General features: G+C 47.3%; 2 protein-coding genes across 9 annotated transcripts in view; one reads left to right on the top strand and one right to left on the bottom strand.

The window, feature by feature from the left end:
• The window catches only part of ZNF473 (zinc finger protein 473), a 38,029-nt gene extending 19,854 nt beyond the window's left edge, over window positions 1-18,175 (bottom strand). Inside the window, exons 1-5 of one of the 5 annotated variants that reach the window (XR_006787737.1) lie at window positions 17,700-18,175; window positions 13,872-14,077; window positions 11,466-11,592; window positions 9,097-9,183; window positions 5,418-7,891 (exon numbers count right to left, since the gene is read on the bottom strand). Coding sequence is in view for 4 of the 5 variants with exons in the window: in XM_045856274.1 (XP_045712230.1) it covers window positions 5,496-7,891; window positions 9,097-9,183; window positions 11,466-11,565 (2,583 nt within the window). In the remaining variant the exon portion in view is untranslated. Of the gene's footprint in view, window positions 1-4,974; window positions 7,892-8,862; window positions 8,933-9,096; window positions 9,184-11,465; window positions 11,593-13,871; window positions 14,078-17,699 lie in introns of those variants that run through there. The other 4 variants (XM_045856277.1, XM_045856274.1, XM_045856275.1 and 1 more) reach the window with 4 other exon arrangements.
• A 162-nt stretch (window positions 18,176-18,337) lies between these two features.
• Window positions 18,338-18,856, top strand: part of VRK3 (VRK serine/threonine kinase 3) — a 40,274-nt gene continuing 39,755 nt past the window's right edge. For 2 of the 4 annotated variants that reach the window (XM_045856282.1, XM_045856279.1), the window contains exon 1: window positions 18,338-18,486. The gene's annotated coding sequence lies outside the window, so the exon portion shown is untranslated. The remainder of the gene's footprint in view (window positions 18,487-18,856) is intronic. The other 2 variants (XM_045856281.1, XM_045856280.1) reach the window with 2 other exon arrangements.

The raw sequence follows: 18,856 nt of genomic DNA, 5'->3' as shown, positions 1-18,856 counted from the left end.
CGGGCAGGGGCAAGATTAGAAACTGCCTCGAGGTCTAGGGGCGTGGCTATGAGCAGGGCTAGCCCGGGGATTGGCTGATACGGGAGCGGACTTTGGATAGGATTGAGCCAATGAAGCCGGAGTGAGCTGAACGCGCTGATGATTGTTCTGAGAATCCTTATACTCAGGATGGATTGATTGCGAATTCGTCCAGAGTTGTTCACGGATCTCCTCTTGGTCTGGGGACTCATTGACTGAATTGAATGCTGTGGCACCATTTTTTTGCTCAGTTTGTTTCTAAGCTCAATTTTTAAGAAAGTAAATGTTTAGTATAAGTATTATTGTTTTATTTTCCAATCACTTATTGCTAGGTGTTGCTCTAAGTTTGAGGTTAAGTGCTAGGATTCCAAGTTTATAAATGATACTCTTACGAAATACGTAATTAAAATTTATAGTATTAAAATGTATTGAGTGCTTATTATGAACCAAGGGTAGTGTTGGAAAATAGGGGGTTGTTTTTAATGCCAGTAATCACTAAAAAGTATTATCCTGAAACAACTAATATGTACGCATACTGGGTGCCAGGCACAGCTCTAAACATTTATCCTCACCACCTCCCAGTGGAGTCCCTGCTATTGTTATTGTTGTGTTATGTATGAGGAAACAGGAGCAGAGGTGATGGCGCAGGGTCACCAGCTGGTAAAGGACAGAAACGCGAGTCTTTGTTTTAAGCATAATGGCTAGGGATTCAGGGTTGGAACCTGACTGCATAGGTTCAAATCCTGGCTCTAGCACTTTCACACTGAACAGCAGGTCAACAGAGGTAAGTTTCCTTAACCTTTGGTCAGAGTGTGTCCACTTTGTTTTTATACAGTGAGTTCTTAGGTACGATTTCTTCAAACAGTATCTTCTCAGTGTTAGGCATGTACATGATACCTTGGTTTTTGTATCCTCCTGAGATGCCAGCTGCTTCCACCAAGATTCTATTTATTTCAGTCAATGCCCTTGAACACTTGTGATCATAACTCTGAATAGAAAACTAGTGTCGCTTGCCATGAATGGAAATTGGTGGTAAGTGTAAAGGTGATAAAAGCTGCAGGTTTCATATTTTCAGTGGATAGCACTGTCCACCCAAAGTGCTGAGTTTGAGTCCTCCTCTGCCCATCCGAAGACATGAGATGTCAGGTGTTAAAGCCATTGAGGTAACTCAGAAGCATCAAGACTTGAAAAGAGCCCTGACTGGTGTGGCTCAGTGGAGTGAGTGCTGACCTGTGAACCAAAGGGTCACCGATTTGATTCCCAGTCAGGGCACATGCCTGGGTTGCAGGCCTGATCTCCAGTAGGGGGCACGTGAGAAGCAACCATGCATTGATGTTTCTCTCCCTCTTTCTCCCTGCCTTTGTCTCTGTCTACAAATAAATAAAATCTTAAAAAATTTGGGGGGGGGAGACTTGAAAAGGGACTTTCTCAGTGTCATCTTCCAAAATATTGGTGTTTCCTACCCTTCAGAAAACACTAGTAAAAGAAAGAGTTCTGTGAGCAGGAAACTTGAAAACCATTATTGTAGGTCACAGTAATCTCAAATTATGAGGGGAAAAACAGGCTGGGACTGGCATTTTTGAAAGGCTTTAGAAAGGCATTTAAAGAAACCTCTTCTATAGCATCCCAATACTTAAAATCTTCCAGAATCTGCACACGAGAGGACAGGAAGCTAATACATACTAGATGCAAGGGGTTACCTTCAAAGTGGTGCTGCAGATGGGGAAAAGGGACTTTTGTTTTGCTCTGAACATTTTTATATTGTTGGAATTTTTTTAAAGATTTTATTTATTTATTTTTAGAGAGGGAAGGGAAGGAGATAGAGAAACATCAATGTGCGGTTGCTGGGGGTCATGGCCTGCAACCCAGGCATGTACCCTGACTGGGAATCGAACCTGCGACACTTTGGTTCGCAGCCCACGCTCGATCCACTGAGCTACATCAGCCAGGGCTGGAATTTTTTTTAAAGAATGTAATTGTGCATTATATCTGTAATTAAATAGTACTGGCCATTGTGAAAAACCTGGGAAATACCACAAAGTATAAGGAAGAAACTTATTTAACTCAGAAACAAATACTTAAGATTTTCTTCACCTTTTTTTTTCTGTAATCACCATTTCTTGGGAATATCCTAAAGGCTGGACTCCTGCTTATATCCTATCACGAGCCCTTCCCAATATTATCAGGAAGTCTTCAAGAAAGTGCTGATGGGGCTAGACATTACTGAGACCATCTGGTTCTCTTCTTTTTTCAGGAAATCTTTATTTTTAGAGAGAGGAGGGGAGAGAGGGAGAGAAACATTGATGTGTGAGAAATACATTGATTGGTTGCCTCTTGCATGCCCCCAGCTGGGGACCTGGCCTGAAACCCAGGCATGTGCCCTGACTGGGAATCCAACTGGCCACTTTTTGGTTCACAGACTGGCACTCAATCCACCGAGCCACACCAGCCAGGGCTCGGTTCTCATCTGTTGGGGACAGAGGAGATGGCACTACCCAGCCCTTTTGTAGTGGAGCCAAAGTGACTAGTTCTGACTAAGGGAACATGAATGAAAGTGACCAGTAGCACTTTCAGGCTGAGGCAGTGATAAACTCCTGCAGAAGCTTCCAGATCCCTCCTTTTCCTGCCGTGGTAACCAAGGTCACATGTTCCAGCTGGTCGGGCTATACCCTGGTCTCTCAGGTGGATAGACCAGACCTAGCCACCCACTGTCCCCAACCCCTGCCAACCCACAGAGGACATGTAGTGTGAGTGACCAGAATAAACCATTGTTCTGTTCAGCCACTGAGATCTGACACTTAACTGTGTTGCCACAGCATAACCTAGTTCTTCCTGACATAGCAGTCTATTGACAGGGGTGCATGCTAGGCTTTAGTTAACTCAGTGTTCCCCAACCCTCTTTCAGCTATACACCATCGTCAGTTTTTGCTGTGTGTATACCATGTATTTTTCCCTTTAAATCAATTTACTTTTTTCCCCTTAAATCAATTTATTTTTAAAGAGGACTTTCTACCACTACCATGAGCAGGAAACCAGTGTCTTTTGTTAGTAAAGGAAAAAGGGGGGAAATGAAAATAAATGGCAACAGAGCCAAATATTAAATTCTAGCTAAAACTATTGCCAGAGCCTAAGGCCTGCTGTGTCTTTGTAGAGATATGTAAATACCATGCTGTCCGTGCTTTCTCCTTGACTAATTAGGATTGCACCAGAATGGAAAAGTGTGGTTTGATGATGCATCTGAGGATGGGCTGAAATTGTGTAGTTTCCCTCCCAGTCTTTGGGCAAACATATTTAACTGCCCTCTTAATATGGGATGGTTTTCACCACTGCACGCCCTCCCCCACTGGGACAGGAAAACTGGCAGGCAGGGACTCTATACACCCAGTAACCTGGCCAGGCATGTGGCATCAGGCTGAGAGAAGGAACCAGCACCTTTAGATTCAAAACTTTAATCAAAGAACCAACATACACACAAGGGCATTTCTACCCTGTCCCTCAATACCGGTCATTAGTTACAGAAACTGCTTCCCCTGCCCCTCCCATGGCTGCTGATTTTCCAAAGGGTCTCTGACTTGTGTGTGTGCTGTCAAAACTTAAGTGAACACACTTCTTGATTTGAGTTCCCACCTCTGGCCTACCTGTACACTTTGTAGTCCCCTTTGGCATGTAGCAGGCCTGTTGCCCAGACCAGACCATGCACGGGGAGTTGTACATTTTGGCCAACAGAAAACCAGTGTGCTCCTCCCTGTGCAGTGGGCCGAATGATCCACCATTAAATTCCCAGTTTCAACAACAGAACCAATCAGCAGAACTCAAGGCACAAGGTTTTAAAAGCTCAGGAGCACAAGGCACCTACTCCTAAACTTTTTTAGCACCAAGAATATGAAAGATATTAAGAGTCCAATGTCTTAATAAGATTCTGTTTGTGCTTCAGCAAACGCATGACTTGTTCACTTAGTGGGTAGGGCACAAAAGCCCAGAAATGAGGCACCATCAAGAGGGAGAAGGCTGTGTAGTTCCATGAGGTGAGTCTCTGCTGTAGAACAGGACTGGCCAAGGTGATCTGTTGACTTGACAGCTCCAAGAGGAAGGTTCATTTCCTTAATGGGCTCTCCAGCAATCCTCAGTGGCCCCAGAACTTACTGTGGCATGAGGGAATGTGGCATTTTAAGATGTCACTTGTCAATAACAGCACTCCCTATGAAAATGGTACCATCCATTTCCCTTGGATTCCAGAAGCTTCAAGGCAAGGGCAGGGTTTGCCATATTGACATTCCCTACCCTGGTGCCTAGCAAAGCGCCTGGTGAGTGGTCAGCTTAGAAAAATGGTGTATGAAGAACATTCTGGCAATCCATCACAGTTTTCACAAGCCTATCCTTTGTATAGTGTTAACTGTGACAACATCTAGTGCAGCTTTCCTGACTGAATCCAGCTGTTTCCAGTATCATTAACTCCCATGACAAATTGGGTATTGTTTTAAATTTAACCAACAACTTGAAATGCAGGAAGATTATGGGAAAAGGTGGCATGTGAATGTAGAAAGGGTCCTTTTGAATGAGGGGTATGGAAGGTTAAGAGTGGAATGTTTTGGCCATTTGATGTTAGTTTAAATGTTCTTACTGGCTTTCTGTGGACTAGTTAATACTAGGACAGAGCAGAGATGGAGGGGAAGGCAAGGTTAGACTTAAAAAAGATTCATGTGCTGAGTTTGGGGAACCAAATTAAGTCAAAGGCATTTTGGAGAAAAACTTAAAAAAAAAAAAAGACATTAGCTGTGGCTGGTGTGGCTCAGTGGATTGAGTGCCAGCCTGCAAACCAAAGAGTCACTGGTTCGATTCCCAGTCAGGGCACATGCCTGAGGTGCGGGCCAAGTCCCCAGTAGGGGACGCATGAGAGGCAACCAGACATTGATGTTTCTCTCCCTCTCTTTCTCCTTCTCTTCCCTTCTCTCTCAAAATAAATAAATAAAATCTTAAAAAAATATTATGACATTAACTGCAGTAAAGAGAAGGTTGCTAAGTCTTCTCTTCCTTTTAACATAAAAGAGTATATTTATATGTGATGCACACATATAGCTCTTGCTTGGTGAGTACTATGTGCAGGGCATTCAGTTCTAAGTGCTTTGCACCTATTTGTCCTCACAACAGCCCTCTGAGGTAGGTCACTATTATATACTGAGGTCCTGAGAGATAATAAGAGTCTGCAGGTCACTTAGGTGGCAGAGGTGAGATTTAATCCAGCAGACTGTCCCCAGAGTCTATCTCTGAATTTGGATGCTACACAGCTTCTTTTGTGTTTTCATTGTTTTAATGAAACTTGTGTGCAAATTTTCCTAGTCAATCTTTATTAATAAAGAGACTTATCTATTTTGCAGGGGGTGGAGGGAGGATGGACTTACCATGCGATGGTTTCAACTTTAGGTCTCAGATGTTGGGCCCTGCTGCAGCCTGGCAGCCACAAGAAGTATTGCTACTTGTTACTTTTGAGTGTGGACTTTCTGATGTCGGTGGAGACCTACATAGAAGCGAAAGGCTTTCTGACAGTGTTGACACTGATATGGTTTCTCTTGGGTGTGAATTCTCTGGTGCTCACTGAGATGCGCTCTGAAGCCAAAGGCTTTCCCACACACATCACAGATGTAAGGCTTCTCCCCAGTGTGAATTCTCTCATGCTGCCTCAGATTTGTTTTCTGGGAAAAGGATTTCCCACATGCGACACACAGGAAGGGCTTTTCCCCAGTGTGAACTCTGAGGTGAACAGAAAGGCATGAGCTCTGACTGAAGGCTTTCCCACATTCCTGACAAAAGTAAGGCTTTTCCCCAGTGTGAACTCTCTGGTGTCGAATAAGTAGAGCATTCAGGCTGAAGGTTTTCTCACAATCGCCACATTTATAGGGTTTCTCACGTGTGTGAACCCTCTGATGCTTAGAAAGGCGCCAGCGGTGTATGAATGTCTTTCCACATTTATTACACTCAAAAGATGTCTTTCTAGTATGACTTCTCTGATGCTGAATAAGGTACTTACTGTGCACAAAGACTCTGGCACACTGGTTACATTTAAAGGGTTTCTCCACAGTGTGAATTAACTGATGTTCTGAGAGATGTGCACTGTGGTTGAAAGTCTTTCCACATTCTTTACACTTAAAGGGGCACTTGCTCTCATGTAGGCACTGATGTTTGGTGAGGGGGGTGCTGTGGATGAAGGCCTTCCCACAGTCCCCACATTTATATGGCCTCACCCCAGAGTGGCTCATCTGGTGGCGAATGAGTTGTGTACTTTGGCCAAAGGCTTTCTCACACTGGTTACACTCAAAGGGCTTCTCCCTGGTGTGAAGCCTCTCATGCTGAGTCAGGTATTTGCTGCAGTCGAAGGTTTTCTCGCATTTGTTACACTTAAAGGGCTTCTCACCAGTCCCTAGATGCTCTTTTTGTTGTAGGTTCTGATTCAAGATCTTTCCACTCTCGCCAAGTCCTTGTTCTTGGGTGTGAACACTTTGGTGGCTCATTAGGGTCGACCTGCAAACGAAGTGCTCACCACACTCCTGACATTCATGGCGGACTTCCACAGCATGGATTTTCTGGTGTTGAACAAGGTGTTCATTATGGCTAAAGGTCTGCTTGCATTCGGCACAGCTGTAGGGCCTTTCTGTGGCATGAACAGACTGGTGTCGCATCAGGTGGGAAGGCCGGCTGAAACCCTTGGTGCATTTGTCACATTTGTGGGGCCTGTACCCCGTGTGAATCCTCTGATGTTCACTCAGGTGAGTGTTTTGGTAGAAGGCTTTCCCACATTCATTGCATTTGTAAGGCTTTTCTTTACTGTGAACCCTTTGGTGGCTCCTTAGGGTCAAGATATAGCTGAAAGCTTTCCCACACTCATCACACTTATAAGGCTTTTCTCCAGTGTGAACAGACTGATGCTTGATAAGGGCTGACCTCTGCCTGAAGGCCTTCCCGCATTCCTGACACTCAGAGGTAGTTTTCACAGAATGAACTTTCTGATGTTGCAGGAGGTGTTTGTTAAAGTTGAAGGCGGCCTTGCATTTGGCACATTCATAGCGTTTCCGCATGTGGGTCTTCTGATGCCTAGTAAGATGAATGATTTGGCCGAAACTCTTGCCACACTCATTGCACTTATAGGATTTACCACCTTTGTGGGTTTTATGCTGCTCAACAGGCTGTGAGCCAGGACCTGATGGGTGGTCACTGTCCTGACTCTTACATGTTTCTTCTTCAGTGTGAATTTTCTGATGTAACAGAAGGTGTGTGTTGTGACTGAAAGTTTCCCCGCACTTTTCGCACACATAGGATGCGTAGCCTGTTTGAGTCGTTGGATACTCAAAAAGGCAAGGACTCTGGTCGGAACCATTCTCGTCCTCTTCGTTCCCAGGTGGTTTCTCCCTCATATGAATAATCCAGTGCTGGAGGAGACTGCAACTCCGGCTGAAGTTCTTCCCACATTCACTACACTTATATGGTTGCACTACTTCCTGGACAGTAGTATATTGCTGACTCTGGCCTGAGTGGGAATCGAAGTCATTCCTACACTCCTGAGACCTAGCTGGCATCAGGCTCTTCTCGGAAACATCAGAGATCAGGGAATCCTCTCTGGTGAAAAGGAGGGACTCACGACTGAGGCTGCTCTTGAGTTTATGACCCGTGTACTCTGTGGAACTATCCTTGTTGGTGACAGTGTCAGAGCTCAGAAGACTTTCTGGATCTCCTAGCAAACTATCCAACCAGCTCTCACCCATGCAGGCTTCTCCCAAGTTAGGGTTCCAGAGGCCGTCCTTGGAAAATGTCTCCGTAATCTCCTGAGAGAGTCCTTCTTCTGAGAATTCTTGCAGCAGGGAGATCTTGGCCTCAGCTGTGTCTGAAAGAGAGAAAGTGCAAATGCCTTAGTTCTCCTGGGTGGAAAGACAGGAGCTGCAGGGTGAGGACACTGACAAGAGAGAGAACAGGGGATGGGTCCTGAGTCAGGCCTGTCCATCAGGGGCTGAAGAAGAGGTCAAAATGGTGATCCAGTTGGAACTGGCATCACAGGAAACAGGGAAACCATGTCCAAGGGGATTTAAGATAGGAGCTGGGCAACTGCAGGGCCTCCACGGGGTTGGGGGTGTCCTCTCAGCAGACACTCTCCACCATCATCCTCATCAGCTGAGACCTACTTCCTAGAGAACATTGATCAAGGGACAAGAAATGATAACAATGCCATACAACTGTTAACACAAAGGCTATATCTGCTCATTGATAAAGTCGTGGCTCCACGTGCTTGGAAACGGCCTTATGTTAAAGTGGCAGAAAGAGAAATCCGAGAGAGCAGGAATCTGTGCCTGGGTTAGTCACCTACGTGAAAACACTGCAGGAGGCTGCAGAGGACTCGTGCTCACGAGCTCCTGGGTGAGCCAAGAATGGAGCTGCACATTGACCAAGCTGTGCAGCCACCACTCCATGGTTTCTGGTTCAGGGACTGTTCTCTTATTAACAATCAAACCATGAGAAAAGTCTGTCATGCTCTAGATAAGGCCTCTGCCTCTTCTTTATCCCAGTGGGGACATCTTGACCAGCGTCACACCAGGGAATCTTTACTATTTAAACTGATCCCCCTGGGGGAACTGTGGCCTGGGAGAGAGCAGAGCAAATGCCCAGGCTTGAGTTGTAGCCATCTGCTGTGTTCCATGGGCCAGGAAGGAGGGCTGGGCCTGCATGAAGGGGTCAAAACATTTAGACCAGGGTGTCCACAGTATCAGGGGGCATGAAGCAGGAAGATGGAGACCAACTTAGGGAATGGAAGGCTGCCCCCTGCTGAGTCTGGAAGGACCAAGGAGAGGACAGGAAAGGTACCTGGACAGCCATGTGCTGAACGCTGAGGTAGACAGAGAGACAGCAGGCATGCAGAATGAGGGTCCCATCTCTGTCAGGACAAAGGGACAGAAGCCAGCATGTGGAAGACTAAAATCCCAGAAGCTGGGGGTCCTGATAGTTGGGTAGACATACTCCATGAGAGTACAGAGGGCCATGCCCCAGGATCCCACCACCCTCCCACCAGGGGCTGGTGGCCCCTCCTCTCCCACTTACCAGGGCCTGTCACTTCTGGACTTCCTCTCACCAGGGTCTTTAGCTCTTCCCCACCATCTGGATTGGTCAGGCTGGGTCTCAGGGGGTCTGCAGGGAGAGAACAGCATTGTTGTCAACCAGGATGTGGAGGACATTCACCTGCTCAATAGGAACCTTCTGGATCTCAACTATGCAATGCTTTATCCAGCATGCTTTATCTAGCTGCAGCGTTAGCCGATTTTGGGGACACCCACCCTGCAGGGTTCCTGGTCCAGTGGAAGAGGGCCTGAAACAGTCATAATCCAGGATGTTCAGAGATATGACAGCTGGGGCTGTGGGCACAAAACTTGCAACACCTCAAGGGATTAGCAGAGCTTGCAAGATGAAGAGGCCCATACTTAATCATTCATGGTTCACTCATTTGCCTATGGACCACACATCGCCCGAGGCCTCTGGGGGTTGGGCCCTGTGATAGAGGATGTCGGGGTTCTAGAACTCAAGCAGTCCTGTACTGCCCTCCCCCAACTTCCTCAAGGAAGGGAGCCGAGTCACAATCCAGGGGAAAGGCCACTGCTGGCTTCGAAGATGAAGGAAGGCGCCATGACGCAAGCAGAGCAGGAAGCTTCTGGAAGCTGAAAAGGGGCAAGGAAACAGATCTCCCCTGGAGCCAGCCCTGCCAACACCTTGGTTTTAGCCCAGTCAGGTCCATTTTAAGCTTCTGACCCACAGAACTGTAAGAATGTGTTATTTTAAGCCACTACACTTGTGGCATTTGTAGGAGCAGCCATAGGAAACCCATACATATACACAGATGAGCAAGGGCATCAAAGGGAATGCATTTCTCCTGCAGGCTGGAGTTGAAAAACTGAAAAGAAGCTGAGACTGGATCTCCCAAAAGCTGCTTCGATAGCAGATATTGGGTACAGTTTGGAGAAAACCTGTCCCAATGTGATAAAATTACATATAGTTTCCAGTATAGAATCTTTTCTTTTTCTCATCTTTTGGAATAAATTCCTGTTTTGGGAAAAGAAAGAACTGAGACACTGGGAAAAAGGAATGAGCTGATCCAACTGAGGTGAGTGAGTATTATGGACCTGGGACGCTGGGACCCTGGAGCTGCACAGGTAGGTCCCAAGCGGAGTCTCAGTCAAGCCACTTGCTTACTGTGCGATGCTGGTGGTCACAGCCTGTGAAAAGGGCTAACAGAGCAGGCTGGCTGCTCTCCACAGAAAAGCCTGCTCTCAAGGCTGCCCTGGGCTGGTGTCTGGGAACCTGGATTTCAGGAGGGTTCCAGCATTCTCTGACCAAACAGAGGGGCTCTGCATGCCCAAACTGTTCTGCTGAACACCTGCTTTCCTTCTGAGTGTCTGGAACGTTGGTGTGTTCCAGGCAGAGAGTGCCTCCGTGACCAGCCCTGGGTGTGGAATCTCTAAGGAGCATCCCTGGTCAACATTTCACACATGCTGTCACACTCGTAGCTGGGGGAATTAAACGTGTCCTGTATGACTCCACGGGGAGAGGGCTCTGGAAGTTGTCTCTAGTCTCCCGTGCACTTGACCACACGTGCCTTTCCCCTTACTAACTGTGCTGTCTGTCCTTTCACTGTCACGGATCATGGCATAAGGACAACTATACGGTAAGTCCTGCACATCCTAGTAAATCACCAAACCTGGGGGTAGTCCTGGGAACCTAAATGCGGCTACAAAAATGACTCCCCCTCTTTCAATAGGTTTAAAAAGCTCAGCAAAATACGGACAGTCAAACTTCCTCATGGGGTGACTGGAAGATTGAAGGAGTTCTGAGGATTGACTCAGCGCAGGACCTGGCTCCTGACACAGCACCTCTCACTATTCATTCATTTACTAAGGAGCCATTTACTGAGTCCCCATGGCAGGTACTGCTTGCTGCAAGTGCCAGCATCCACCAGTGAGCAACACAGGTGCCCTCAGGAAGCTCCCATCTGGCAGGAGGAGACAGACCATAAAAGCAGCAGCCAGAAAATGAAGGAGGGGGGCAAGCTAAGCAGGAGAGAGAGGAGGGAGTGTTAATGGGGTTGCAATTCTAGGCAGAGGAGAGAGCAAATGTGAAGACCCCAAAGTGTCAGGATGAGGAATAAAGAGCAAAGTGCTGCTGAAGCTGTGGTAGCAGATGGGCTAGAGCCGGGCTTGTCAACCTTGCCACCACTGACACTGGGGTCAGGTAACCCTTAGTCGTGGGGGTTTTCCTTGCCTGCTAGGCATTGCCAATATCCCCTGGGGGGCAGGCTCAGCCAACTGAGCACTGCTGAGCTAGATCATGCTGGTTCTGATGTGTTTAGGAGCTAGGAGTTCATCCTGGGGGTGACAGGGAACCACAGGGGATCACCAAGCAGGGCTGGGGTGCACACTCACTCAGCAAGAAGAGATTCTGGTAGTTGTCCAGTGCCTTGTCCCAGAACAGGTCCTCCTGATCCAGCCCCAGCTGCTCCCAGTCCTCCAAAGTGAAGTCCATGGCCCCGTCCTTGAGGGTCACAAATTACTGAAACACAACACACTATCAGTGACTCCAGGGCTGGGGAAGGGCCCAGTGGCTCACTCAATGTACCCCACCCCCACCCTCCGTGTGCCAGGCCTTTGGAAAAATGGTCTTGTGAGGACCTTCCAACCTAAGAGACTGGGCATTCCCATATATTGTAGGCAAGGACACAAAGTCTTGGTGAAGGGACACAGGCAGGACTTAAACTCAGGTCTGCTCGATCCTAAAATCTATTGATTTCTGGCTTTCGCTTTTTCAGTGTTTGTTCAAGATTTGAAGCTTTTATTATGGAAATTTTCAAATGTATACCCAAATAGAGACATGCACGCAATAAACGGCCACATATCTGTCACCCAGCTTCAATCCCCATCCTATTAACATGTTTGTTTTGTTCATTAAGCCTCTTTCCCCACTTTTATTTTATTTTTTGGTCGAGGAAAAAAGACTTCAAAGTTAATCCCAGGTGGCATCAGATCTCACCTGTGAAAACTTCAGTATTCACAGGAGAACCCCTTACTACTGCACACATATGTACGCCACATCCAGAGTCAGTATTCGGATTTGTCCTGCATGGCAATGGTGGTTTTTTCCTCCCATTTTTTTTCTTGTGGTAAAAGCCATACAAAATCTCCCATCTCAACCAATTTTTAGTGTACAGTCCAGTGGCATTAAGCACATCCACACTGTTGCACAACTATCCCCACCATCCATCTCCAGAAATCTCTTCATCTTGCAAAACTAAAACTGTGTCCCCATTAAACACTGACTTTCCATTTCCCTACCCCCAGTCTGTCACCTGCCATTCTGCCTTCTGTCTCTGATTTTGACTGGGTTCAATGCTATGTTTTTATAGTTGGCTTGTTTGAATCAGAAACCAAGGAGGCCTATGCTCTGTACTGAATGGGCTGATATGCTTCGGAAGGGTTTTTATCTACACCTGCACCTTTCCGCCTTTTGAATCCCATGTTCCAGATTCAGCAAGTCCCAGTCTGGATACAGTGCTTCTCGGTATCATTTAGCTACTCCTCTGCCTGATGCACTTCCTGGAAACTAGTCAGTGGAGCAGCAGCCTGATTAGATTCAGTACAACACGGAGCGGGCAAGAGCCCTCATACATGATGCTCGATCCACTTCTGGCTGCATGACAGCTGGAAGCACCTTTCTGCCAATTTTAGTGATGCCATTTCATTTAACTTTAAAAGTTCCCAGGGAACAGAATAGAAATTCAAAGCTAGAGAAGTACTGACAACAAAAAGTGGCAGCCTTCCCCAGCACCCTATTTCCAGGTGAACCTGTGGCTATCTGGTGTGTTCCTTCCAGACCTCCACCATCACACACACACATACACATTTCAAATAAGAATGAAACCTGTCTATAGTTTGGGTCTCATGTATGGCCCCACTACTTTCCTCTGTGGGTAACTGTTGGCAATTAAGTCACATGCCCCCTCAGAGCCCTGCTTTCTACCCCATCTCAAGGGCTTTTCTGGGAAGTGACTGATGCTGCTGGGAAGCTCCGGCATTGTTCCTAGCAGACAGGAAGGACTCAACCAAAAGGCAGTTGTGTCTAACCTGACGGGGCTGATGGACATAGACAGGGACAGTCACATCCGGGGCGATTCATTCCACAGTGGGGGCAGCAGGCTCCTCTGTGGGAGGAGACCAGAGCTGGGTCTCAAAGGCTGTGCAAGACTTACCAGCCACGGATGGGAGGTAGGGTATTCTAGCCTGAGGGAAGAGCCTGAGAAAAGGCTGGGGGGCTGGAAAGTATAGTGGAACATTTTACTACAAGTCCAACAAGGGAGTATGGCTTATGTGAGTACAAGGGAAGGTAAGATGCCATGGAGGAGCGCAGGACCCAGATCATGCAGGAAAAAGCTGAGAAACCTGGATTTTATCCTGTAAGCAATGAGGTGCCTGGAAGGGTAGTGAGCAGGAGAGTAAGAACGTGAGAGTTTTACTTAAATATTGCTCAAGACTTCCAGGATGGATGGTTCAGTTAGTTGGAGTGTCATCCCATACTTCAAAAGGTTGCAGGTTCGGTCCCTACAGGAGGCAACTGATCAATGTTTGTCTCTCACATTTCCCTCACATTTCTCTCTCTTTCTCTGTTCTTCTGTCTCCCTCCCCCTTCCTCTCTCTAAAATCAATAAACATATCCTCAGGTAAGGATTAAAAAGAAAAAGATCACGACCACGAGAAGACAGTGAGCCCAGAACAAAGGCAGGCCAACTGTGCAGCTTTTGGGGATGATCTGTTAGGGTGGAGGGACCCTCAACTCACCTCAGTAGTAGCCAACTAGGCCCAGCAGTCTGGTTTAAGCTCCCCCTCCTTCCCCTCCTTCCCCTCCACATTCCCAGCTGGCAGCACTGCAGGAAGGACAAGGAAACTGGGAGAAAGTCTTCCTTCCTTCTAGGACTGATTTCTTGGCCATGTTGAATGAGTCCCCAAAATGTCCAGAAGTAGGATCAGTCAGAACATCAGTTTCCCTGCAGGAATCACAATTGTTATTTATTGAAACTACCCCAGCCCCAAGTTTCCACTGTGTTTCAGAGCTGACACAGCAACTTCACAACCATTCTCAGCACTTAATCACAATAAGTACATATTTGGGACCTGTCTCACGCACTTCTCTGTTGTAGCACAGCACAGAATATCTGCTAACAGAACACGTATTTCTCATTGAACCCTTGGGACAATGCTTCTGAGAGCCTGGATTATCTGTCGTCTCTAGAATTTGTGTCCAAGTCAGTTGGCCTCCAAACTGTTGCTATTTCAACAGCAGCAGAATTCTTCAACTTTCTTTTTTTTTAACCTTGACCCATAGTAACATGGACAATCTATATCATGACTGCTCATTCACATGCATAACTAAACAAAAGTTTCATGAGATAACACTTAATCTCACAAAGCAGAATGTCTGGCATGGTTTTTATTCTAGTCACTTTTTTCCATGGAAAAAAAAATTATAGTCACTGCTCAACTGAGTTCTTTTCATGACCCATAATATGCAAAACACTGATGGCTTTTTACACATTTATAGCTCCTGTGAATTTCCTAAGGAGCAGGTGTCAACAGAGCACTGAAAACACTCCATATCATGAAGCAGCAGGATGACTTAATGACCAAGGCCCACAAACTCTCAGATTTTATAAAGGTGACACACATTTATACAATATATTTCATTAGAATCCCAGTGCAATGTAGGACTGTAACAGGGTGCAGCCAAGAGGGGGGCCCCAAACAGGGATATGTAATAGGGTCCAGAACTCAAGGTGTCCAGGAAATATTAGAAAAATATATATAGGATGACCCCACCATCCCCCAAGTCTGAGCCGGAGGAATGGGGCACATGGAGCAGGGCCATTCAGAGCTGTGTTGTTTTGCATTTTTTTTTAACAAATTTTTAAAAAGACTTATTTATTTATTTTTAGAGAGGGAAGGGAGGGAGAAAGAGAGAGAGAGAAACATCAATGTGTTGTTGCTGGGGGCCATGGCCTGCAACCCAGGCATGTGCCCTAGCTGGGAATCGAACCTGTGATGCTTTGGTTCGCAGCCCACGCTCAATCCTGAGCTATGCCAGGCAGGGCCGTTTTGCTTTTTTTTTTTTTTTTTAAGAGCTTATTTATCTAGTTTTAGAGAGAGGAGAAGGGAAGGGAAGGAGAGAGAGGGAGAGAAACATCAGTGTGTGGTTGCCTTTCACATGCCCCCTTCTGGGGACCTGGCCTGCAACCCAGGTATGTGCCCTGACTGGGAATCGAACCACTACCCTTTGGTTCGCAGGCCCGCACTCAATCCACTGAGCCACACCAGCCAGGGCCAGAGCTGTGTTGTACAGCAACAGCTTTGCAGCTAACCTCTGGCATGGGCATTTAACATACATATAACTTTTAACTGGTTTCATGGATATGTTAAATAGCTGTGGCTGTGCTTTGAGCCAGGGGGATAGAAGTGACTTCCACCCAAGATGTAACTGGGAGCAACTCCCCCTGGTTACAGCGCCTGCGTGAAAGATTAGCTCCATGCCATGGAGCCATATCTGCCCAGGCTCACTATGGCAGTCCAGGAAAGCTGGAAGAATACAGGAATGCTGGCAGGTGTAACTGATTGTAGGAGGAATCGGAAATGGGGCTGCAGAGGAAGACTGGTGCAGGGATTTAAACCCAGATATGGCAGCCATACAAGGGAGAACCTCACGGCTTTGGGGTGCTCCCTTTTGCCACGTGGCTTAGGAAATAGGACAGACTTTGCCTGGAAGAAAAGGGGTGAAAGGACTCTTGCTGGTGGGCCATGAGAAGGTGCCACATGGCTTTGTATTCACTGGAGATCGTGGCAGCAACACAGCTGATGGTGCCAGGAACTCGAATCATGGACTGCTACTTCTTTTCCTGAGATACGGTACCCCAGACTAGGGCAGAGGGAGAAGGAAGGACTGTGTGCATCTGTGGGTATTCTAAAGGACTTTAGTATTTTAATGAAGACATTAAGTCACTACTCTAAGTCTGTATAACTTTTAAATAATTCCTTTTGTTTTCACAAATCTCTGGCATTGAGAAACGTCTTTCCTCTGGCAGTAGGCATAGCGAACCTCGTTGGGGGGGATCCCCAGAGAAAAAAGGGGAGGTCCTTTTTGGTAATAGTATATCATTCACCCCCACCCCCGGACTGTTCTGTAACAGGACAGGCAGTATTTTGCTATTGAACATTTCAATATTTCTAGAGCGAAGGGTATAAATACTCACACTAGGTAGGATAATTAAAGTTTAATTAAAGGTTATAAATTACAGCAGTTCTGGTCAGGTTTGGGCACCAAATTTATGAAAAACAAAAAACATCTTCCAGGCTTTCCAGATATTGTGATAACAGATAAGGCAATGCAGTATGGCAGTAAGTGCTAACATTCACTCTCAATGATTTTCTTCACATGACAGATGTAAGCCTCAACTTGTGAGTATACTTCAGTCCATAGATACTATATTTGGCCCACACGGTGCTGGCAAATGGGAGGTCTTGAAAGAAAATTACCTAAAGAAGCCCCAAACTGGGATATTCCACCTATAAATTCGCTCTCCAGCTTCTGAAAAATCTTAGGACTTGGCCATGCTGGGTCTGCATTCCCACGAAGCTAGCTAGATGGGGCTCATTTAAATCTACCTCCACCCCACCCCTAGGAGGTAAATACTCCCTAATGTCCCACAGTCCTCACCAGCAGATTCTCTCCTTTAGCTGAGCTTGCAATATCTGCCTAGTTTCCAAATTACGATCTGTCCACATCTCATGCACCCTCAACCCTGGGAGAAAAGAAACGGGAACCCTCAAGGTCACCACCCAGGCTGTCAGAGTTACTTAAACTAAACCATAGGCCCTGAGGTCTTCCTGCTTCTTAGTGTGGGACGACGGCCAGATCATTCACCTTCTCTTGTGCCTCAGTTGCCACATGTACAAAATGGGGCAAGCACAACAGATCCGCAGGCACTCATCCGTAATTCTAAAAACCAAAAAAGCTCTGAAAACCAGAACTTTATTCATAAATTAGCAGCAAAACTTAATCCGAATTGCCATAGGCAACGTACAGTCCTTTCAGCGTGTATTCAAGCCTTTCCTGGCAGAAATACTCGATTTCCCGGGTCTGATTCCCAAGATGATCCTGGCGCCAAGGACATCCGAGAAAACCGGGGAGCTACACTAATCTCTCAGCGTTGATGAGGAGGTTAGAGGAGAAAATGCGAGGGCAGCACGCAGAAAGCGCTCAATTAAATGTTCAGTCCTTTGACCTCCCGAAAGAACTCCCATTCATGCATCCCTCAAGATCCTGCTCAACTCTACCAACAACTTCAAGCAAACCACCCTCTCGTGCCTGGGTCTCCTCACCCCAAAATAAAGTGAAATGGAACGCTGCCGACGAGGACTGGAAACGACTTAAGCGACAGCCTGGCCCGTAACATGCTCTGAACCAGGGTTCAAGAGTCCACCTAGAGCTACCGCCCAAGGCAACGCGCCCTTTGCCGCGGACGCCGAGAGAAGTTTTCATTAACACTCAGGGAAAACCGGAGCGCCCCGCCGCCCAAACCTTCAGAGTTCTCAGTAATCCCAATCCCGGCGTCTCCTCACCTCGATATTGCAGTGCGCAGTTAACAGCCGCGACCCCAGCCCAGGGAGAGCCAGAGACCGGATTCCTCTCACAGGTTCCGCGTCACAGGTGCTGCGTCACAGCCACTATCAGTGCCTCCTGAACTTACTCGGAATTTCTCCACGCGGGATAGTCTGCGCCAGCGCAAAGACTACGTTTCCCAGAGTGCTGTGCGGACGCTTTCATTGTCTCCCTAATTTCCTCCACATCCCGGTCTTTAGAGGTCCCGCCGAGCACTTCGGTGAGGAGAAACAGAATACGCGTCAGGTGGCAACTGGTATTGAAGTCCAGCTTTTATTCTGCTGAAGAACAACCTAATTAGCGTTCAGTCTTTTCTAGAAGAAGAGGAGGCTTTTGATTTCTCAAGGGAACAGCGGGAGGGTTGCCATAGAAACACGTTCAGACAATTGGATTCCCAAGAAAACGCGCGGAAGGGGCGAAGTAGAGGCGGGAGAAATAATGTGACCTCTGTTGATTGGCGGAGAGACGCCCCGCAGTTTATTCCTCCTTACCATTGACACCACCTTGGCACATGCGCAGTGGAACCAGGCAGCGTTCCAAAAGGGAAAAGAGTTGAGCCGTCGGGGACTGACCCCACTACCAGCCGCGAAGGCGTCTGGGAAAGGGAGTTCCGTGGTAGGCAGGCACGGGACAGCCGGGGGCAGGAGGGTCAGCGGTGCCTGCGCGGGCGCAGTCCTGCATCCGGGCTGAGAATGCGTGCGCAGATCCTTCCTCTCAAGCGGAAGTTTGCAGGGGGTCACTGAGAAGGTGAGTCCAGTCCCCCAGGTGTCCGAGGATCTACCCCATAGGTATTTGGTCTCCACTCCGCTCAAGTCCAGAAGTGAGGTGACGTCGAGGTGTAGCAGGGGGAAGTCTCTTGGTACCCTACGCACAATTCGGTCGAGTTGCCGTGACGTCAGCACGACCCTTTGTGAGAGGCGAAGCCCCTGGGAGATTTTGGGATGTAAGAAGTTTCTGGTCGCTGGGGTAATTGGCCTGTCTTAACTAACGATCCCCAGCCTCTTTCGGCTCTTCGTGGTGGGCGTGGCTACGACTGAGACTGGCGGAGCGAATCGAGAGTTTGACAGATGCCCCCGTTGGGCAAGTCATTTCTTGTTTCTGCTTAGGGCCGGCCTGA

Source organism: Phyllostomus hastatus, unplaced genomic scaffold, assembly GCF_019186645.2.
Source record: "Phyllostomus hastatus isolate PE091 unplaced genomic scaffold, TTU_PhHast_1.1 phas_scaffold_1224, whole genome shotgun sequence".
NCBI lineage: Eukaryota > Metazoa > Chordata > Mammalia > Chiroptera > Phyllostomidae > Phyllostomus > Phyllostomus hastatus.
The sequence above is the reverse complement of the archived record's forward strand: the minus strand, read 5'-3'. Positions and strand labels throughout refer to the sequence as shown.